We start from the raw sequence: 24,391 nt of genomic DNA, 5'->3' as shown, positions 1-24,391 counted from the left end.
GAAGTGCAAATGGGCCGCAATGTGTTTTTAAATTATAATATCAACATTCATTTGAATACTTTGGCAAACGTTTAAAAAGGGAGGACTGTGTTACTGCTTTGTCAGCAAAGCTGCGATACTTGTTTCTAGAGATCTGGAGAGGCTGGTCAAGTGTTGCGGTAAGCTATGGCTCTCCTCGCACCAGATTGCAACAGCAGGAGGACTGTGGTGGCATGTGAATCTGAAGCGTTTGGAAGGATTTGCCGAAAAAAGGTCCGGCAAACAAAGCTTTGGGGACCATATTTTAGACGCACACTAAATTTGTATCAGTTGTTGTTGGGAGAGGACAAAAGAGTAGATTAAGCGATATAAAAATCTTATCACTGGTTCTTAAAGACATAGCGATGACCTGAAAATGAAAGCCAATTCCTTTTTAAAGTAATATGGTAGAACTGTACATCCCGGTAGGTGGCAGCTAGCTGGAACTGGGTTAACTTTTATTATGATAACAGCACATGAAAATATGATCTGAAGGAAAAAACACCTGATCTAATAAGGTAATCAGAATCACATATCTTCTCTTTCCAAATGAAACATTATGCACATAAGATCACCATTTATACTTGACACATACTAAAGAATTTAGTAGGCTTTTATTACGCAGAAAAGATTTAAAGGCCTGAGACTGTGTTCTTTCCCCGCCTGTAGCCCGAGTACTATTTTTTATATCCGCTTCACTTGAACATTGTCCTTGTGTATTAAAGATGTGTTGCTACCGTGCCTACAACAGATGACCAAAATGTAAAACAAATCAAACTGTATACCCAAGGAATTGTAGATTTCCCAGTTGTTGATCACTGGAGTGTGGAAGGCAGTTTCGTAAAGACTTTAATCTGAAAAGAACTGTGTAACAGTGGTGACAAGCCCCCAAAGCACAAGACCCACTTCTCCAGTAGATAATTTTATTAGGGATTTCCAACCTTTGAACTGTACATCTTGCAGGGAAGGCAGTATGAAAGGCGCTAAGAACATTTACCTGCTTTCATATTGAAATAATTCTGGAGAGTGGACAAAAGTACCTTTTGTAAAGGTTACCCTTCCTTTTCTCTCCCTTCCCCGAAGAAGAAATGAAGTTAAGGTCTAATTAACAGGAAAAGAGCCTAGGATGGTGAAGTCTGAGGCTTTAGTTAATTGTATAGACTGTAAGTGGTCTTCAGTCACCAAACATTTAGTGAGTTCTAAACACCTGATGCCTTGCAAGATTTACTTTTTGATAAGGATCTGATATTCTTGAAAAAATAATTCTGGATTAACTACGATTTTCCTTCAAGGTGGGAGCTACGGTTTGAAAGAAGCGGGGGAGGGATGTTAAGAGAGAGCATTAGGCGTCGTGTGGTAGCAGACAAGGAGGAGAGTGGTACTCCTAAACCCGTGAAACGCCATAAAACAGCTGGCCAGCTACCGGAATCGAGGGTAGAATCTGTCTTTAAAGAAGCCGATATCAGATTTTAATTTCCTTTCCGTGTCGTGAAATGACCGGAGGGGAAATAAAGAGGGCGGTTTGACACCTGAGGTGGCCGGGGGGGGGGTGTGTGAGTGTGTGTGTGAGCGGGGGCGGGAGCGGGGGCGCTCTCCGTGGTGCTGAAGGGGCCGCGCCGTGGCCGCCGCCACCGCCCCCCGCGCCGTGTCCGCGCCGGGCGCTGTCCGCGGTGCTGAGCCCGCAGCCGCGGCGGGAAGCGGGCGCGGAGGGAAACGCAACTTGGCTGGAGTCGTATACGTGCGACCGGGGGCTGCCCTGTGGGCCGCTGAGTATCTAACAGCAAAAGGAATTAATCACAAGTCGGTTTGTGATGCCAGTGATAAGCGCCTCGGTGACTTAGGGGCTCTGTTGGGCTTAGATTACAGGTAGCTGTATTTTTTTTCAAGAGACCTTAGAAAATCAGACTGATAACAGGAGTCACTTTTCTCAAAGTTTATGTCTTGTCTAATGTGCTGAAGCTGAGCATGAATATAATATTTTCAAAAGTGCTTACCAAAATTAAATTAAATTTTTAAAAATCCATTTAGACAGGAAGCGATATCTGAGCATTCACAATTTTAAAAGTATCTAAAGGTGCCTCATGTCCTGTATTTCAGCAACACCAGGGGAAATAGGAGTGAGGCAAAGAACGTTCACAGTACTCACGTGGGCCGGTTTTATTTCCCCTTCGACTAAGATGAAATATGAACGAGTAGAAGAGAATAACCGGAATAGAAAATACAAGAAAAAGCATCTCTCTGCATTTTTACTGGGAGATATTCTAAGTGTGAACTGAAGGAGTCGCTAGATATCCTTGCTTTTAACACTAGGTGTTCTTTTTAAAGTGCTCCAATAGTCAAATCGTCTGATTGAATTCCCTGCCAGACTGCAGAACTAGCCATTCATGATACTTATTTTTGACACTGCAGTTATGCCTCCATCTTAAAGAAAAAAAATCAATGATGTTTAATAATCCCCTTGCAGAATGTACATTTCTTTTCATCAGCGTTTTACCGTGTTTTAAGTAAATGCGTGCAGAGGAAATCAGTAAGCCATAACGATAAAAAGTTACTGTGAATTGCTAACACTCTTAGGGGTACAGAGCACCAACATTACGGGTTATAATTTAAATGCTGCTGTTACTTATTTACATGTCTACAATGCACAGATGTTATTTAAGAATAAACTGTAACTCACCTCTGCTATGCTCTGCTTCTGATAGATTCCACAGAGTGTTCTCATTAGCTTGACATCATCGGTATTTATTTCTGTAAAGTCGGGTTTATTCTGTGTTCATCTGTATGTATCTGTGGGGGAAGTCTCTCAGTGATATTTTCTTTAGTAATAAAAGGCAGAGAGAGAGATAAAGGAGACAAAAGATGTCTGTAGGCACAGTGTAGAATAAAATGAATTCATTTTCCTGGTGGGGACTCTAGGAATTATCTTTTAATATTTGTATTAAATCTTAAGTAGGTCCAGCAAAAGCTTCACTTAGATTGCGAAGTCTGACAGTCCTGGTTCAATGTATTTTAATGGATACAGGCACACAACTAATTGTATTTCCAAGGAAAATCTGAAGTAGTCCACAGAATGAGTTTATCTTCTTTGAAACACCTGGCCAAAAGACAAAAGCCCGTGGCTGCATTTGCAGATACAAACTCGGTATCCCATTATCAAGCTCGGAAGTGCTGTTGTTCTCACTGAGGACTGCAAAATGACTAACTACACAGATCTCGCAGTACAGGGAGGAACAGCAATATTTCCATAATACTGGTCTGAAAGGACAGCAGAGTGCAAAATAAGAAAGTGGCAGAATCAAGTGCAAAACATAAACTAGTAAATCTCCAAGTTACTGTCTTTTAAGTAACATTGCAATTTCAAGCAAGTTGAGCTAAACAGGTCTGTGCATTCAACAAGCCTGTTCTAGTGCTGCCGATTCCTGGTTACCTTGCAAAAGCAGGCTGGTACTCCATGGCCACTGGGTCCGGAGCAAGTTCCTAAGGACAGTCAGTATACAAGCCATCGCATTTACCTTATTTCATGCATTAACGTGAGTAACAGTTAATGAATGTAAATGTCGTGATCTTTTTTTTTTTTTTTTTTTTTTTTGGCCTAAACGTTACTCTTATAACCTGCATGACTTTATTGTTAGCCTTCTCTTTCACAACTTTAAAGCTAAGTGATTTCGACCCAGGCAGACAGATATTAAAATGCATGAACTGATTTTTACACAACCGATTCCTTTCATCCCCACCCCCCCACCCCGCTACAGACCCTTATAGCTATTGTTCAGAACAAGTGAAATACTGATAGCAATTAGAAGCATGTAAATAAAACCGAGCTCTTTTTTCCCTCCGACAACGCTAGGCGATCAGATCGGTTGCATAATAGAAATTGGGAAGGCTGTCTGGCAGGCAGCCTTAAGAAGAGAAGAGCTATCTCAATTTCTCTCACTTAATCTTGGCTTCGCGTCAGAAGCTGTGCAGCAGTGCAGTAGAATGGGAGCACAGCAAAAGCTTCGCCAGTAAAACGGCTGGTGCTCATTGACTCTCGCTATGTGGCGATACCTCAGCGATTTCTCGAGCTGGATTACCTATTGATTTTCCTCCTTTCTTGCCTCCCAGGTTTACTCGGCTGGACATTGTGTGTGTTTGGATTTCTCAAGGATTCTCCCCCGACTAACATGGATGTCCCACCATTCCTTGCAGTTGAAGGTTGCTCCTTGGCGCAGTGAATGAAGAACATGCAGGGATTGCTAATGGGTTTGGGAAGCGTAGACTCTCTCCTCTCTCTGTGACCATGCCGTGATCGTGTCTGAGGGCCATCAGTTTACGTATCCTCATTCTCACCCTACCGGGAAACCTGACGGCTTAGAAGGGGGAAGTAAGGCAGCGCGTGTGTGCATAGAAACATCATGAAGATTATTTCCCCTATTCTAACTAATCCAGTCTTCAGATGCACCATTAGACTCCTTCTTTGCTTACTGTGGATTGGATATTCTCAAGGAACCACACATGTATTAAGATTTGGTAAGATTTCCCGACACTTTTTTCCTTGTGCGTTTAAGCCTGAATGCGATATGCGAGGGATTGGCTCCGAAGGGGGTGCTGGGGTAGAGCCGGGACGCGCTACCGGAGTCAGGCACCCAAGTCCCTCTTTATTTTGCATCCGGAGGGATGAATTGCCGTGTGTTTTTTCTGTCGCTGCAGCTCATTGTAGCCGTAGTAACGGCACGATGATGATGATAATTATAATAACAATAGAGAGAAAGATGACTGGCAAATGCGTTTGCCTGGGGCTCTGCGCAGCTTGCGTGGCTTCCTCCTAATGTACCTTTTTGTTTCCATAGTATTGGAAAGCATGGCTAACATGGTGCTTGATCGGTTAAAAATCTGCCAACTAGTTGTTAAGTTTCGGCCGCCCGCCTCTGGTCCACCCGAGCCGATCCCGTGTGGGCGCGACGCTCTAATCTGAGACCTTTGGGCTGACTTCCCTTGAAGCGCCTGTCTGGTTGCTTGCCGCTTCGGTGGCGTTTAGGGTTAGAGAAGAGAGGATTTATGTCTCGAGCGGTGGTCGTGACAGAGCCTTTGCGATACGTTTCAAAAACACAGCTTTTCTGTGCGAGGAAAGTTGTATGAGTCCCCCCGCCCCAGGAATAAAAAAAAAAAAAAAAAAGAAAGAAAAAAGAAGAGAAAAGACATGGATCAGAATGATATTTCAAGGAGAGCAGAGCGGGTTTACTGTTTAAAGATTATCCCAGCTGGACCGTGAAGCTAACCTTATCAGCTGCGCCCGTGTGTGCGGGCAGTGAGGGAGGGAGGAATTCCAGCCGCTCTATCCCCTATGGAAGTTTGGTGGGAAGGGCGGGCAGGACGGAAAGGACCGTTACCAGCAGGTCCGAGGGGGGCTGTGCAGCCCGGGGAAGCCCTCCGGGGCGAGCCACGGCAGGAGCCCCTCGCCCGCGACCCTCTGGCCGCCCCGGGAACCGCGGGCGGAGCGCAGCGCCCGGGGGGGGAACCGGAGAGTGGGGGCGAAAGTTGCTTTCCCAGACAAGCGGCACCCTCTGTGCCTACCCCTACCGACGGCGCGGATCTCCCCCATTGGCGCTGGCCGCGGGTAAGCTGTTGCAGCCGCTACATCCATCTCTGCGGGACACTTGGTTTGTACCTAATTTTGTTTCAGTATCTACCCCCCCGCCCGCACGCACTTTTATGTGGAGAGGAAGGTGGGTCATGATTAAAAAGTCACCAGGCTGTTACTGATCTCGTGTGCTGAATTCCTAGTAGTACTTATTTTCTGCTTCCATCTGGTCTAAAGGTGGTGCTTAAGGCACGTTGCTCTTAGCAACCGTCTTCAGGAATGCTTGTTTCTTTGGACACGGCCAAACGGGTCCGTATATCATTGCGGGGTTTATTTTGCATTCAGTCTGATCCATAATCATGGCCGTGAAATTAGTGCTAGGACTGATCTGGCACTGTCTGGCTGTCTGTCCTTCCACGAACCGGGATCCATAAGAGGTGCCGAGGGTCGGTCTCTAGGAGCCTGAATTACTTTCAAGGGTAGCTATGTAAACAAACATCTTCCCGGCCACACCATTAGCGAGAGGTGAGATTTCCTCCTTTATGTTAGACTATCTCCGAACTGTTAGTCCAGTGTACCTACAGAGACAGCCCTGGAAAGCAGCGTTTTGATAATGATTAGAATGATAAATAACCCCGAGACTGAAGGGTGGTGCAGCGGGACTCCGGCGCCCAGGGACATGATCGCGCATGGATGTATTTTTCTAGGCTAACTTCCCTTCCCAGCCGCCTCCCGGTCCCACGGTCGGTTAGCGGGTGGTGCTCGCTTCACTGTGTTTGTAGAATCAAAGTATGAGTCCGCTTCTGAATCACGGCACGCTTTTTCCTGTCTTTCAAAAGAATTGTCGCCAACCCATCTCTGAGCCTTCGAAGTAGGTAGGGAGCGGTTGGTTAGTTTATTTTAGTATGGAAAATGTTAGACGTAAGAGAGAGAAAGACTTTTGCGCTGCTCAGCCGGGCCTGTTGCACATCTCTGTTTTATGGAGTCTGGACTTAGCCTAGTCCAGGTGTAGAGTGACTCTGTGACCGCCAAGAACTCCCGCTCCTTCCCCAGGGGCTGACATCTCTGCCCCTGTGCCGGGCACGGCGGGGAGGAGGGAGGGAGGAGGGAGGGAGCAGCGAGGGAGCGGTGGAAAAGCTTGGGTTATTTCTGAGCGGGGAATTCCCCGCCGCCCTCTCCGGGTTCCTGTGCTACCTGCCCCTTCGGGATGTCCTTACGACCAGGAGGGCGGGATGCGGGTGCCTTCCCGTGGAGTCCTTCCCGAGGAGAAGCGAGCGCTGAGGAGATTCCCTCCAGAAGGCAGCCTGCCAGCCCCTGCTCTTCTTCCTCAGCCAGCAGCGCTATGGCAACAGGGGAGAGCGTGAAGCCTGCCAGAGCTCCAGCCCCCTCATTCCTCCCGTGCAAATTAACCACCACGGAGTCGCATTGTCCTTCCCACGGCTTCTCTCACTGTTGGGACTAGCCAGCACGTCCTTTCTCTCTTTCTCGCTCTCAAGCTACCTTTTAGCAACCGTACAGGGAAGTCGAGCTGCCTGGTTTATCTGTCAAATGCGGGGTGTGTACGTGCGTGTGTGTGTGGGTATTTTTGCCTGCTCCTTATGGACCCAGCGCGGGGAGAGGCTGGTGCGATGGCACAGCTCCCTCCCCAGCGACACTCTCTCAGCCACCTGGCCGCCCGCCTGCTGCTGGCGTGGGGCAGCGCCGTCCTTGGCCGTCACACCAGGAGCCCTTCCCAGACGACACCTTGCTTCGTGGGGCGTGCGGCCAAGCTCCCTCCCTTGCCCTTTCTGAGCAGCTCCCCAAACGCAAGCCCAGGGAACGCTGGAGGTGAGGCTTGTGCCCACGGTAGTCGGGGGTTTCAAACGGGAGCAGTCCTCAACACTTGCTGCGGACGAAAGGGCAGGTCCCAGCTTGACGAGTGAGAAAAGCAACAGCCTGGTATTTGCCTCTCCGCCGTGCTAAGTGTGATGGAAACCCTTTCCTTATCACTTGGCACCATACTAAAGCCAAAATACGTGACCGCCGGCAGATCCGTTCCGTTACCGGGGGTCACGTTTCGTGGTTTCCCGATTCGCTGCTCGTGGGTGAGAGCAGACCCAGGACAGCGGCTCCCAGAAACACCGGGCAGCTCGGCAGATCCCGACTCAGCCGAGCCGAGCCGAGCCGCTGGGTGCTGCAGGCGGCCTGGGCCGGCCTCAGCCCCCGCCTCCTTTTCGTAGGCCCCCTTCCTTCTGCCTCTTCCCCCGGGGGACATCCTAGGACTTTGCCCTGTAAGGCGGAATCAATAAGCCATTAAGAGCTGTTAACTATCAGTAACTGCCCACCTGGGCTTCCAGAAACCCGCCCCTTCTCCTTGCCCCAGGCAGTAAGAGCCCGGGCTCTTTGTAACCCTTCTTTTCGTACCTATTCCTACATGGGGCATGAATCTCAGTGATTTGAAATCTAGAGCGCTCTAAAATAGCTTCCTTTACTTAAATCGCCTTCCGGGCCTTGTCTTTGTTGCCGTGAGCAATTCGCCTTTCCTACAGCAAAGGTGTGAAGAGACCAGCGACTGGAAGGTGAAAGCGGTTTGGTCTTTGCGTTTTCTCATTCGCTTTTAGATAACTCATTACTCGTGGAAGTGTGGTGAAAGCCTAGAGTCCTCCGCCGCAGGGGGCCCGCTGGCCTGAGAAGTGTTTCCCCGCTCTGTGAGATATTTTATTTTCTTCAGCGCATTCCAAAAGGAGGGTGAAGAAAACTAGAGGGCCGTGTCTGTAGTCTCGGCTTTTAGTTGCTTTGGAGTTGCCTGACTTCAAACAGATGGGGAAGGGAGCTGAATGTTGTGGGTTACAACAAACCTTAAGGGGAGGGGGAGGTTCTTCTTTCAGGTTAAAAGTAAAAGAAAGCCGAGAGAGAGATGGGAATACATTTCAAAGAACGAAGGGAGAGTTTTGAACTCTTACCAGAAACATTTCCTACTACCGAATTTTTTACTTTTCTTTTTTTTCTCACTAGAAGATCCTACACCAAACTCTTACAAAGCTAGCACTTTCCAAATAATAATAATAATAACCGCAAAACAAAGCTGTATATGATCATGTAATCTTTGGGACTGAGGAAAAAACTCTCTCTTTTCTCAACTCAATTGTGGAACCTGGAAAGGGGAATTACTGTACACTGGAGACTTCCTCCGTGAAGATTTAGCAGGGGTTTCATCTGACATACGTCTTAGCTGAGTTCCTTTGCTTCAAACAGGTTGAGCTTATCTCCATAGAATTGCTTTCACGAGATACAGCATGGCAAAACCAGAGGAGAGGCCAGCTCGTTGCGCCCGCTGCTTGTGCAGTTGCCAGCGGGTGTCGGACCCCACGTTTCTGCGATTCTGGTGACCATTTTAACATAGTTAAACATAGCATTTAAACATTTTAACATAGCATTTAAAACGCGCAAAGTCATGAAGCAGCAGTGAGAGCTAGCTCTCTGCAAAAAGGTATGAGACACGAGGTCAAGTGAAAAGTACCTGTTGGGTAATCACGTAGAGTTTTCCTAGGCTGGACCTGCATTAGCTCTCCTGGATGTGCACTGTCTTTCCTTTGGATTTCGCACTGACATCCTTTTAGTGGAAGGAGGTAACCTTTCTGCCTGTATTTAAAAGAGAAATGAGAAAACGTACGTAATCGGGTTTTAGTGGGGAGGGCAGCCTGCCTTCAGATCAAGAACGCGATGAAAATCTGCAAAAGAAACGCTTGTTGTAGCAGCCCCCAGAGGTCCGTGGCTTGGTAATTCCAGTATTTAGAGCCCATGAAAATTTTACTGCCAAGGACAAGAAGCTTTCAATATGTGTTAACGTCCTCACGGAGAGGAGTTCAAAATCAGTCTTATAAACAACAACAGAAATCTTTGAAAGAAGGGTAAGGTTAAGAGCCTCGGGAAGGCAGCAAGGAGGTGAGAAGCATTGTTATTGACTGGTCTAGATTAAACAGCACAGAGGAAGATTTCAATTTGATAACGTCACAGCCCTTCCTGTTTTTCTTTGCTGCTTCTGCTGACAATTTTGTAAGGTAATTAAATTGGATGATTGAAGTCACAGTGGTCATGGGGCGATAAAGACCGTTTGGATTTAATGGAATTTAGAAACAACGGTGTGCTGCACACAACTCTTACAGAACGAGAATTTTAATGACTCATTCAGGGTGCTAACTACATAGAACGTCCTGTACAAGTTTAATTGAAAGGGCAAAGCAGATTAGCTGTATACAGTCTTTATTGCACTAGATAGGGGAGTTAGAATCATCCTTTAAAAAGACTCATTATTGCATTATCAAGATTTAATGTAGGTTAAAAAAGCTTTCATCCGTGTGGGCTTTCTGGAATATCCCCAGATCCTTTCACCCAGTGTTTGGAACACCAACAGCCTTGTAAAAGGATTTTCACACAATTGTCCGACAGATTGGATGCTGAGAAGTATAACTGGCTTCTTACTGACTGGTACTTGTCTTTTGAAGTGATGCAAGGTTCAAGTAATACCTCCCATTCAAATGTGGTTGCTGAACGAAATCGTTTCTGTCACTGGAGATAAGAAACCAAAGAAAAAGAGATTTTTCTAGACTCAAATATTAGAGGGTTTTTATTTTATACAAGAGAAAATCCTCTCGATTTAGAAAAAAAAAAAAAAAGCCAAAACAACTCCCACACCTAAATCTTTTGTAGTCATTGTAAATTATAGCAGGTCGTTGTCCCCTAATTAATACATCTACCTTGTCTGTTTCTGAGTTTTAACCTTCATCCTCTTTAATCTCTTCCAGAGGAGCAGTTACTAGAAGTTCTGTCAATAATGCAAAAGAGAAACTAGAAGGTGCCTTATTTCCATACTCCTCAATCTGCAAGGCGAATTAAAGTTTTATGAATAAGCTTTTTATAATGTTATGCTGTAATGTACGTTGGAAGATTAGATTAAACAATATAATAACATAATATCATTGTGCTGCCACATCGGAATTGGAATATGGAGAATCAAAGACCACTATCGTATTAATACTTATCATTTTATGCTTCCCCCCGCCCTGAGTCTTTTGGCTTTTTTTATTGTACAGTAGCAATATTCTTAGGTTTATATAGTGCCTTCAATTTAAACAGGCAAAGCTTTCAGTAATGCAGAGACTACGGAACAAACATGTAATGATCATTATTCCAATTACAGGAGCTCAGCCAGCTCTGGATAAACTACATGGTATTGTAATACTACATAAAACAGTAAATAGCAGTTCAAAAAAGTATTCTTAATTTCATTAAAAAGTAATTCTGAATGAATAAAACCCACAAAGCTTTTTTTTTATTCTTTGGGCGAAAATTAGAAGTGACCCATGGGTGCAGTGCTAAGACTGCTCTTTTTATATTTCCTTCAAAGATACACTTGGCTTAAAATTTGCAATTGATTTGGATCAGCCTAGATTCAGATTTCTTTGTCCATGACTCTCGTGTAGTCTTTCCAAAATGCTATTGGAGTAATTCATCCAGGAATGTGTTTGGGAGCTTTGTTTGTATATTTTGAGTGAAATACACATTCTTGGATGATATATTTTTTAAGTGTTTCCACTTTAAGTGGAAGGTGTTTCTGCCTGGCGTATATAGAACCAGGTTCTTTGCTAGTATTGTGATGGGTGTCTACAGTAGGGGTAGTTTAAAGCACAGCTACACTGTAGCCCTTGGGTAACAATGTTTTGTTATCAATACATCAGAATCATTTATGGCTCCTATAAAATTTCGTCTCTATATTTGGGGAAATACACTCATTCACAATAGCTGAATGTCTATATTATTTTATTTGTATTTGAATTCCCAAATTCTTTAAAAGCTCTCTCTTTTTTTTCCAATACAATGGTTATCTGGATTTATGTTGATAATGTGTGTCAATATTTCAGCACGAAGAAAACCCCTGATTGTTAGAGTCACTAATTCTTGTATTAGACTCAGTAACACTGATAGAACACTCCTTATTACTTACTTACAGAGCTTACTCACTATGCCATCAGGAACTGTTGTTTAGGAACTTTGATGAGTTTTTCAATTCAATGTAAGATGGCTTTTTTCCTCTTCTTTTCGTCTATTTTAATATTTTACTGGTTGTCTCTGAGGTTTCCTAGTTATATAAACACTCTCTGATTTCAATATGTGTAGTGGAATCTTAAAGTACTAAATGATCTATGCTGTATTTTTACCGATTAATGGAACAAGTAATTTTTTATAGGTGGCCAAAACAATTTTGAAAGAACAATTCTTTTTTTAAATAGCTGAAATGGAAAATGATCACTTACCTATACAAAAGAAGAATGTATGTTTGAATGTTACTTTTCTGGTCCTTTTTGGAAAGTCTTTGCTTTTCTAACTTTCTGGGGAACTGCATAAAAAATAAAACATCTGAAAGGCCTTATCTCTGTCTGAAAACTAAATTTCTAGTTCAAGTCAAGTTAGGCTGCCTCTGCAGTATTTGGAGACTGAAGGAGACAGAAGGATTAGAGAAGGTTGGCTTAAACTGGAGAGATCTTACATGGCAAAAGTCAGGCTAGATGAACCATGCCTTTCATGGCATCAGCAATATGAAGGAAGTGAAAGTGGGTTGAGTAGGGATTTTTATTTTGCCTCCAGATTTTGAATTCTATTATTGCACAATGAACTCAAATTCTCAGGTAGGAATTTAAAAGGGAAAGATAAATATGTTAATGTCTCAACAGCTTCTTCCTAATATTAAAATATAAAAAATATGCTGGAACAGAAACTGCTCACTCATTCTGCTAAAAACTCACCAGCAAATGAGTAGTGCTGTTTTCACCACAGGTAATCATAATACTTACTCTAAGGAAGTTTATTGTGTAAAGTTTGTCAAGCTTGCTTCAAAAGATGCAGAACTACTTCAGCTTTGGAAGAGCGTGCCATCTTCACATTTAGCTTTCTCTATCTCCAGTAAAATATTTCAAATTAAGTGTCACATTTCTCTGAATATAAAAATAGCTATTACTTTAAAGTGTTTTTTTTGTCATAAGGTAACTGATACTGAATTTAATGCACTTCTTTAAAATGCTCATTCATGTGCATATACACACTTAGTAGGTAATCATCTGGGTAAATTTATTAAGGATTATTTTATAATTCAACTTGCCATCCATTTGGGCTTTTGTATTTCTCCAGGAGCTAAATATATACCAGCTCTGTCAATCAGCTCATATCTATGCTGTTATTTGAAAGTTACACAATTAGGACATGACTTACTGAATAGTCCATAATAAAAATAATTACACTACTAAGCATGAAACATTTACAAGGAAATCTGAGTCTCATAGCTCGCCATGGTCAAATTTGTGACTTTCATTTTTTGTTGTTGTTTTTTTTTTTTTTTATACATGAGAAAGTAATTAAAGTCCTGCCTCAACAGTTCACATTGTAAAATTTTGAAGAAAGTAGTTATTTAACTTGGAGACTGATAAAATCTTCTATTCCTACCTATATTTTCAGAGTCAGTGCTCAGCCATTAACGAATATCAACTACCTATATTGCCAGAGGAAAAGCTTCTTTACTGTGCGGGTGCCAGAGCAGTGGAACAGGCTGCCCAGGGAGGCTGTGGAGTCTCCTTCCCTGGAGGCATTCAAAACCTGTCTGGACGCAGTCCTGTGCCCCCTGCTCTAGGTTTGCCTGCTCAAGCAGGGGGGTTGGACAAGATGATGAGATGATGTCCAGAGGTCCCTTCCAACCCCTACCATTCTGTGATAGTTTAATGTTAAATTGATTTTTGCTAGTGGTTTGTGGTTTTTTGTGTGTTTTTTTTTGTTTGTTTGTTTGTTTTTTATACCACCTGTGATATGAACTCTGTGCGTACTTGGTAAAGTTTCTTATATGTAGCTGTTCAAAACAACAATTTATGGATCAAATATTGAAGTAAGGGAACTTGTAGTATACTTCAGGTCTGACCATCTTCTAACTTTCCATTTAGGTCAGTGGCTTATGTTAGTACAAAATGAAATAAGAATCAGGGTTGTAAATTGTGGGACATTGTTTAAAGAAAGACTGGTTTAGATCATTCTAATGCCAAAACTAAGTAATTATGTTAAAAGCCCATGGAAATCTGTCTGTTTATCCTAAGTATAGTCATTGTATAGATGACTTGGTGATAGAGTAATCTTCCAAAAATGCAGGATTAGGTCCATAGCCAGGTTGAATGACATAGTGCTCTTCCAGTTAAGCCATCTCTGCTGGTTTACATTAGCGAAGGATCTCATTCCAGAATCTGGCTTTCCTTCATTTTTTTTTTCCCCAATTATAGTTTAAAATTGCAGTACACTTTTTTACGCTTAAAATTGTCATTCACTTATTAACAATATTTAGCAATGTGCTATAAAATAGATTGAACATGGTGGAGAGTAATTTCAACTTGTGTTTTTTTTTTTCAAGCTGAAAGGGTATACCCATTGGTTAAAGATACTGCAGTCTAGTAGCAGTAACATAACTTGTTTCACTGATTAAACACTGCAACACAATCAGAAACACTGTGCTATGTAGATGCATATGTGAATAACAAAAAAGAACATGAAGTTTATATATTCTGTAAGAGAAAAGTATTTTATAAAGCAATACCTTCATTGTTATTCAGTAACATTTATCCTACAAGGCGGGAAATCTTTAAAAGGAATTCCATGTTACTTATTCGTTAAGGAATTAGGTAAAAAGGTACATTAGGAAAATTAAAGTAATACAGAGTACTCTAAATCAGGGAAATTAATGTGCTTTTAAGATGCTGCATCATAGTAATTTTTGGTTTTATATTTGTTAACCGCAATATGTATGTTCAGCTTGCAATACACATTTTAAGCATTCCAATAACTGAAAGATGTTCATAAAATCCATACAGAAACTTCAAGAAATTATGAGCATGCATTCAAGTACTATACTAAAGTTCATTGTTCTTGCTTCATATTGTGCCTCTTAACAAGGATGAATATCAGGACTCAACCTTAGGGAACCTAATTTGTAACATTATTGCTTATCTGATTTTTGCTGTTCAACAATGTTTATAGTTCATGATTTATTATCCTTAGGAAAAAAATTCCTCTACTCACATGGATTTTTTTTTCCATTCAAATTGAAAAAGAACCCTAAACCAGCTACCTTTTACAGTTAATAATTATGTATTTAAAAAAATACATATATATTCTTGCTGAGAAAAACCCTAGTCTTTCTGGTGTTATAAGGCACCCGTATATGCTTCTTTCTAGTCCACACAACAATGAGATTTTGATATTTCACTCCCTGAAGCTGGTATTTGGAAAGATTACTGTGCAAACTGGAAATGTAAGGCCAGTGACTGGTCATAGCTAATTTGATGGCAAATGTGGAATTCTTCCTTTTAAAAGAAGAGACATTAAGTACTGAGGGAGCGTGTCTTGCTGATTTGTAAGAACCATGCTTTTGAGTAAGTCCATTTTCAGAGCAGTATGATTTCTGGCTAAAGTTTTTTGGTGCTTACCTGGAGATGCTGGTCTATTTTAGACACTGAATTATTTAGACATGTCCCCTGCTATCCCTGACCACATTATTCTCTTCAGTTTTTTGGAAAAAAAAATAGACAGACATCCTGAAGGTGGTTTGAGAATAATAATGATGCAGATGTATTAAAGGCCATCACTGACGAACAAACAACATATACAGGAATTGAGAGGGGTTAATGGCAGGGGCGGAGAGGGGGGAAGCACTCTTTACCTACAAAGGCCGTATACAACTGTACAAATAATAAGATTTTTGGTTTTGTTCAGTCAAAACCAAACATAAAGATGGTACTTGGCAAAATGGTCCAATAATATAAAAAATGAGGTGTAGCTTTGTTTTTGTAAGCTAAGAATTTGTTCAGTTAAATCCCTTTGCTTGTTATTGGATATGCCCAGATTTGATCCTTTCTTAGTCTTGAAGTAAACATACATGGGGTCAGTTGAGGGGAAGAGGTAAGCCCTGTGCATGCCTCATCTGTTAGCAGCTGAGGGAAGAAAATGGAAATTTGTGAAAGATACATGTGACTTCCTTTCGGTACTGCTATGTGTGTTTGTTTGGATGTCCTTGAGAAGGAAAGACTATAAAATATGACTGTTATTAAGGCTTATCTCTTCAGATCTTGCCAGACTCTATCATTCACAACATTCAATATGCCTGCAGAAACTTACTGTGTGACTGTGATACGGCTAAGAAAAATGTGTCCATAAATGCATTAAATCAGATTTCCTAATGTCTTTTCAAACCTACCTAAACAATGAAAAATCACATTTAAAGATCAAATTAACATTAGCTAGTCACAACATCTTCGGTGTTACCCATTTATAACCTCTTGTGTCTAGACATTGGATATTTCAAATTTAGCTACACATTTCTATCATTCTGTGATCATTAACTTTCATTAAACATTGGATTTGTCAAAACGTAAGGTAAGACTATACTATATTCTCATATAAGCAGTGTGGGTTGCTTTTCAGAGCATTTTCCACTATTTTCATTCATGGGAAGATGCTCAAATTGGATTAAAAAATATGTCTAACTGTCTTGTGGGCACAGGAGCTCTGTTCACATTGATTTCCTTTACTCTCCCGATTCTCTTTTAGTTTGTAAGAAAGTTGCAACACATGTTTTTGGAAGCCTTTTTTTTCCCCTGTTACCACAGACCATTCCAAAAAATCCTTTATACTTTGGAGTTGCACTATTTACTGGTTTCTTATTCATCAGAACGCCTCTGAAGGTTATAAGGACAGAAAACGAAAAGCTCTTTGTCGTCTACTCCACTCTGGTTATACACTTGCAAAAGTAAACAGCAATATTTTCACTAATCCATATTAACAGGCTATTGGACTTTTGATGATAAGTTCCTTTATTACTTATTTTTTGGCAGCTATTTCAGAGTGACACAGTATCTCTGTGACTTGAACAAAGGAAGTAGGCAGAGATCATCTTACAAGTACAGCCCTGTGTGATTGTGTGCACGTACATACATTTTCCTGTGGTGGTGAACCAAATGCAAGAAAAAACCAAGTGGGAGTAAGTCTCCTTTGCTGGAGTTGTCTTTAACATAAGCTAGGAGAATTGCCTTGAGGGTACATCAAGGGTCTTTGATGGAAGGTCTCATAAGGACTATCCATCTGCTTCCTGACAAATAGTGTGAGCATGGGATAGCAAAGAGCTGTGAAGGTGGCAGAATCTGTTCTCACATGGTGTGGTCTTCATGAATATTTTCAAGGTGGTCGTGAAAACAAAAAATTTCCTGAAAGAAGCGATGAAATTCAGCAAAAAACACACAAAGTCAAGCATATTCATGAAGAAAAAAAAAGAAAAAGAAAATTAAAAGGAGGGAATTGCTCCCTAAGAAAGCAAAACTAAATGATGTGAATGATGCTATGGATATATACATGCTCTTACGCGTTCACTACCCGCACCCTCCCTCAACTGCTAAGAATGTGGAAATAGTACTTGTTAACACATCAACTCAATTTGCCATGGGGAAATATTCTTAGTGTAAGGGAAATCTTCATTTAGAGAGTGGATCTGCCTCTGTGCGAGACCCATAGCAACTTACTTTTGCTACTTTTTTAAGAAGAGGTTGATTATGCCGATGTTACTGGGTGTGACTGGCAGCATGGTAAATCAGTAGATCATATTAAAGTTGATTTCTGCTGCTGTTTAATTTATCCTTAGTTGGGTAGCGTAAAACTACAGCACTGCAACAAACCTTTAAGTAGATTTTCTGGGCCTCCATTGTAAGGAGCTGTGCTATGCTGAGATTGAGCGTACAGTCCTTTGTTGAGCATCTAGGGGAACTCCTGAGGAGACAGAATAGTCTTTGTTACTTCCATATCTGACTAGGCACTATTTGCATGAAAGCTTACCTACAAAGAGAACTTCACAAATATGATTAACAGGTGGAAAGACAAAAGGGGGCTTACTTCCATGAATCGTCCTGTTGAACCATAATTTTTAAAAACAGGAAGCGACTAAATATTATGTTATGATTTAGAGTTTGTTTAGCTCTGAAGCTGAAGTAATCCATGGAAGCTCATTTTGTCTGCTCTGGCAGAAAATATTGGCTTTGGTGTCATCCTAAAAATAGTCGAGATGCTTGTGCTAAGCAAATTGAGATGAAAAATGGAAGGGGCTAGTCTAGGTGTTGATGAAATATTTTGCAGTTAGTAGAGATTATTGTGCTATTATACATAAGGATTTTCTACCAGGGCTAGCAAAAGACATGAGTATACGGCATATACAGGTGCCTTAGGAGTTCTGAAATGCCCTACCCAAAGTACAATATTTTATGTGTGCAGAGGATTACAGTGCTTTTGCTTTTTAAAATATCTTTATCTCATGTTTTATAAAAAGTTCTCTTATTTAATTTTTTAATATTATTTGGAAATCGGTTGCCTTTCAACAGCATTTCAGATTTTTAAGAAACTTATTTAGGTTGATTTACATCACAGGCAAGAGTTTTTGAACACAAAGCTTAGCTCACAACTAGGACTAATATTTAAACTTTTATAAAAAGTGCTAGCCTATTTTTTAGTAGCATTATCTTGCTTGCAGTATATTTTATCTTTTTTAAAAATAATATTTCTTTCAGTAGCAAACAAACATTCTACTTTTTTTTGTCTTATGCAAACACTATGGTCAGCAATACAAACACTAAGCAAGTAAGACAAAACTTTTCAAATGGACTTAAGTACAATTTTAAAAAATGTTTTAATTTAATGTGCTACAAATATCTGAAGTAATGGGCTTCAGGTGTAAATATAACTTTTTCCCTGAACTGGGCCTACATGATTCAAGACATGCATTTTACCCTTTTCTTTATCAGAATTAGTGTGGGTGTAATCCCATCTGTCATAACAAGAAATTTTATTAACAATTTCATAATGCAAATGACTGTAGAACTCTCTCAGAGGTAGTTTAAGCATCACCTTCTTTTAATACAATGCATTAAAGAACTGATAAAACTATAACTATATTCTTATTTCAAGACACCCTTTCTAGAAATCTAGAAAATAATGAAAAACAGAGAAAGTATACTAACGAATGATTATTCACTTTTAAAATAAATAAAAGAATGTTGGAATTGGTATGTTTTCAGGTAGGTTGATCAAAACAAATGAGAGCAAGTATGAATAGTAAAGAAGAAAACTATGTAATTCATTCCCAGGGAATGTTCTTGTTCCCCCCTCCTCAGCAATTACATACATTTAAGGAAGAAAGGTCTCCACTGGTCACTATTGCTACTTCTGCCTCTTCGAGTCCCTAAGTAAATGTGGAAAGTGAGAGAAATCAGAGTAAGAATTATTTAATGTTTCCTTGTTTTCTTTTCATTTCCCTTAGATTTTGGCTGTTGGGCTGTGTTGGATACAGGGTAGTGTGTGTTGGAAAAATGGTTCTTTTTCATGCTACTTTATGTCAATTCTTATGTTATATTCTCTATAACATGCATAGTCAGAAAATATAGAAAGTGATGTCAGTGAGCTACTGTGCTGTTACTGGAAATTAAGATAAAGTTTAAGAAACAAATAATACAGTTTTCATATGTGAATGGAATAATGGGAAACCTTTAGATACCGTAGAGGAAAAGATAATTTTAAAATAGAAGTTAAACATGATGTAAATAACAAATGGTATATGGCAAGGAAGAATATAGAACAGAAATGGTAAAGTGGAACTCAGCCAGAGATGGGTACTCAGCCCTGCAGTGGAAAATGTTGTGGAAATGTAGTTCTCGTCATGGGAACATAACTCATTGGTCTTTTTGCAGAAAGATGTCAATGAGAATATTGGTGAGTGTAGCAGCCAACATCTCCTTTGAAATACGGCATCTCTAGGAAGGCATCACAATCTTTATAGACTGTTATTTCAGCATTTATGTAGTGTAAAGAGTTGCTTTAAAAACTTGGAGTTATGATTGGAGATCTCCAGGTAAAATACTAAGCAGAGTCTGCACAATTTCACTTATCTGAGGTTTGTGCCAGCAGTGGAGCTTATGGCCTATTGAAATGAGGAGAAGTGGATGATGGCATTTCTAGTTACACAAGCTTGTATCCAACTTGTCAGTTTCTTGTATTACTTCTCTCAATAGAAGAATGTGGTCAGCCTGGGTAAAAATTTGAAAAAGTTTATAGGAAACTTGGAAGTGAGAGTAATTTTCTTATTTATTAACAAAAAAAGAGCTTTTTTTTCCTCTGGACACTGATATTAGTGATTTAGAGACTGGAAAAGTACTATTTTAAGACCACAGAAACTAGAGAGCATAGTTTCATGCTATAATCCAACTCTGCTCCTGAGAAACATTACTTTGTCACAAGAAAAGAACTATTGGCCATTGTTAGGTCAACAGATCACTTGCATCATTACCTCTATGGGAGGAAGTTTACTATTCAAAATGATCCTACAGCTTCCCAGTGGCTGTTGAGAGTCCAAAGCCCAGAAGGACAATTGACTCACTGGTTCCACAAAATAAAGCAGTAGGATTTTATCTTTCTGTTTCTTCATGGGAAAAGCAATGCCGATGCCTTATTAAGGACACTGTGTTTGTGTACTTTAAGCATTACATGTGCAAAGAAGTTAAAGAATTTTCATCCATATGCCAAGATTCTTCATGTGCCAGTGTTCTAGAAATATTTACTTTAAACAAAATAAAAAGAACTGCAAGTACAACCATATATGAAGCTAACGACAATTATGAAATGATTCATTACAAATAAATCTCAAGAAGCCCTCCTCAAGAATCTTGTGTTTTCTGTCTGATTTAGCTATTCTTGAAATGGATCTCCCATGAGCTTGCTTGTTTGACTGTATACTACTCCAAAAAGCATATAAATGTTGGCAATGACCAGACAATACATGAGAGAGATTGCAGTAATGTTAAAATAAAATATTAATTTAAGAAAGACCACATATTTAATTGAGTACCATACCTGAATGACAGTCAGTGGTTCTCAGGAATCTACAAATGGTTATGAGCAGTTATTTTTGTTTAGAATGCTGATAACTGCTGAAAAATGATTTAAAAAAAAAAATTTAAAAAAAGAATGCTGGTAAATCATGCTAAAATTGGATTTTATGTTACTTTTTACAGATATATCTTGCTGGATTACAACTGAAAGGTTATGTTTCAGAACTGGGTGTCTCACTTTTGTGTTACTTTCCTAAACATTCTGAAATCCTACCTAATCCTCCTTAATAAAAAAAATGTTCAATGTCTGACATTAGTAATATAAAATTCCTGTATGTATTTTGGAAAGCATCATAATTGCATCTTAAGAGTAGTCATAATAGATCATAGGATTCCATATGAAATGATAGATAAGAAAAAAAACCCACACAGAAAAAAAAAAAATTTCCAAATGCTGTTTTTACTTATGAAAATAGTAGATTCTTATTATCCATCCAGGTCATCCCCCCTCTCCACATTAGTGTGCACGTATTAGTGTGCACAATACATCCTTTTAGATCTGGTCGAAATGACAAACCAACACAATTTTTTTTGCCTGTGTATAAACCCAATTTTTAGAAAATAAAGTCCGTGCAATAACTGTGTAGTTTTTGCTTAATGACCTCACATTTGGGTTTTGAAATTTTGGAAATTTTGACTTTCAGATTTGGGTATGTTTGGAATCTGTGGGTGGTTTTTTTGTTTTTGCTTGGTTTTGGGGTTTTTTATGGATCCATGGTAAAGTAATAATATTTCCTATATTAAGTGAAATTCTGTGAGCTTGGTTTTAAATCAGTGTTCTGAAGGATCTGTTAATATGAATGAGGTGTCTGTTTTCTGATAAAACCAAATATTGCTGCTTTCGGTTTGCAATCTGGTTGCAATAACTTTTTCTTCCATGTCTGCACAAATAATCTTTAATTCTTACACTTCTAGAACATGAATGATAATTTGTCATTATCAGGAAACCATAAATTGCACTGTCTCTGAATATGATAGAAATCTAAATTCTATTCCTCATTTTTGATTCTAAGTGTTCAGAAATGTCTTTGCAGAGTTTTATTAGTCTCTAAGGGAATATTTGAAAGGTACTTCAGGACAAGTAGAATGGTAAATTATTAACATATTAACTGTTGCTAAAGAACTCCTTGCGGGGAAATTGTTGCTGTAGAAGGATGTCCTAAAAGGGACAGCCAGGCAGAATTAGTCATTGTTTTGTGCGTGTATGAAGCTATTCAAGAATAGTTGTTCCAGGGTCGTGTAAGAACACCGTATGTGTTTAGCATGCCTTTAGCACTGGTTTCAGTAAATCCTACAGACTAGCTCCTATGCCTAATCCATATAAATAGAGTTTCAGCAAATTTAAAATTATGAGATGGAAATTTTTAGACCTAGGTTACAAAGTTCTAGCAAAACCACAAATGCATAATTTGGTGGTGAAGTTGTGCATCATTTGAGATGTGACAGATGAGTTGTCTAAAAAACAGAAATCACTGACTAAAGAATTGTCCATCAGTCTTCAGATATGGTGAATATATAAAATCATTGATCCTGCCATGGAATGGATGTGGAAAAATACTATCACATAATCTAATAATTTCTTATTTGCAATTCCTTATATTTGTTTAAAATAATATAAATAGATAAAAATGGTTTTGATTCTTAGGAAAAATTCTAATTTGAATTGAATCATTTTAGTAGGATTCTTTATACTTAGTAGGAAGATGATTGGTAAGAAAAATGTAGCTACAGATAAACAGAAATGCTCTTTCTAGAATCAATTACTTTTTTTTCTCAAGTGGTTATAAACTATCTTGGTTCTATTCTTACCCACTATTTTTTTCTCCTTTGTTTCCCCTTTCCAATTAATGATCTATAATGCAATGAAAAGTTACACTTAGAATATTTTGAAAAATAACTCAATGCGTTTATAAATAAGTTTCAGAGAAACTGGATAACATTGTGTATTTTTCACTGACATAGTATATCTGTTACCTTATCACTTCATTAGACTTTGTTCTTATAAAAACCTGCAGGACTGTTATTTAAATTTGTCATCCTAAAAGTTGAAATCATCACAATGAAAACTTTAAATAGTAATTTGCCATTTTAATATCCAATTTAAGTGTATTTTTTAATATGGAAACATAGTAGAAATGGGTTTCCTGTAAATCAAGCCAATGTTTGTTGCATGAGCCTTTTATATATTAAACACTAAGACCTCAAATTCATGAAAAAATGCATATTATAAGCAGGTGTCACCTGATTTTAGTAGAGCACTGCTATGCTTCAAGCTAGGTAACTTGTTAACATGTGGCTCATGAATACTTTCTTCTTATTTGAAATCCATGTAAGAGCATCTCATAGATGAAAGCACTGGGAAATGATCTAGCAGAGCATTTATTTATGTTTAAAATAAAAGAAGGTAGTGATTTTATGTCTGTGTTATTGTAGTGAATCTAAAGAGAATCTGAGTTCATGCAGGGATTTGGTACAAGGACCACTCCACCCACCTGAGAGCACTAATTTGTTGTTGTTGTTGTTGTTTTAAATTGGTTTAGGCAGAGATGGCATCATGTCATTGTAACTGAGGCCATTATCCTAAGGTATTTTGGCATGACAGATCTTGATGGAGTAATCCAAGAACAAAGAATGCATTTTCCACACCTGCTTTTTGTGTTTGAGCATGTACTTGGCAGTGTAGCCATGCTGATGGCCACAGACACTGTTATTCTGAGAGGACAGAACACCCAGAAGTTAACATTTAATATTAATCCTTCCTTGTTTTATCAACAACGTGGTATTTGGATGAGGGAAACCGTACCGATGACAATAGTTAATTTTACTGCTGCTTTTCTTCTCTCAGACTTGTCATGTTGAATTTCTGACCCCTAGGAGATCAGTTTTCTCTCACATTTTTGCATGTTCTGTTGCTGAAATAACCTCAAAGGCAGGCAATCTCACAGGAGATTTTATAACTGAATGACGAGCAGTAAACAGAAAAGTTTACATCCGTTAAGGAATGTAAAGTGTTGAAGGATTAATTGATCACCTTGTATTAATGAGTAAGGAAATGTTAATGATAGGTTAGAATACAGTTTTGCAGGGTAATCTGAAGTCTCAGTATTTATTCCTGTTTATGCTTTTCTATTTCTGCAATAATTTAGGGTATTTAAATTTTTAAAGGAAAAATAAGTAGCCAGTATTTTGTATCTCAGATGATTTTGTAATTAATCAAACCACAAGTGTATTGAGCATTTGTAAATATATTGCACATATTTGTATATTTATTTTATATAAAGTTTAAAACACACTTAGAGATTAAAACTCATTGGCTAAAGCAGCAGCATATGAAGCTGGTGTATACTTGTGCAATAACCTTAATCCAGATTTTGGCCCAGAACATTTTAGTTATTTTATAAAGGGACTTTGATTTATGCTCCTCTCATATAGTATAATTCTTTCCTGGAATCCTAAATGGACTAGATTTTCCCTACTTAAATCAAGGCTCACTAAACACCATAGGTCAGTTCATCTTTTGTACACTTCCAGGGATGTCAATAAGAGTGTTTTGAGTCTGATCAAGTAGCAGGAAAGATTGCATAATGTGACCTGGTTTTTAAGGGGGTTGAGCACTTGCTATTCCTATTCGTGGGAAGTGGCAATGCTTTACAGTGACTTTTAAGTAGGTATACAGGACTTTGCAACAGAAAATTTAAAGATGAAGATTTTACATTTCTTAAATATGGTGTAACTCCTCTTTCTGTTGGCTGCTAAAGTGAGCAGATCTGCTCACATACAAGCTTTCTGGTCTCAGTAATGGCTGGATAATTTCACAGGGTTTTGA

General features: G+C 39.5%; 1 protein-coding gene across 1 annotated transcript in view; it reads left to right on the top strand.

The window, feature by feature from the left end:
• Nucleotides 1-3,987: 3,987 nt before the first annotated feature.
• Nucleotides 3,988-24,391, top strand: part of GRIK2 (glutamate ionotropic receptor kainate type subunit 2) — a 417,871-nt gene continuing 397,467 nt past the window's right edge. The window contains exon 1 of the mRNA XM_064447555.1: nt 3,988-4,527. Coding sequence (XP_064303625.1) covers nt 4,413-4,527 — 115 coding nt within the window. The 5' untranslated portion in view covers nt 3,988-4,412. The remainder of the gene's footprint in view (nt 4,528-24,391) is intronic.

Source organism: Phalacrocorax carbo, chromosome 3 (genome assembly GCF_963921805.1).
Source record: "Phalacrocorax carbo chromosome 3, bPhaCar2.1, whole genome shotgun sequence".
Taxonomy (NCBI): domain Eukaryota; kingdom Metazoa; phylum Chordata; class Aves; order Suliformes; family Phalacrocoracidae; genus Phalacrocorax; species Phalacrocorax carbo.
This window is presented reverse-complemented; position numbering and strand designations above follow the sequence as displayed.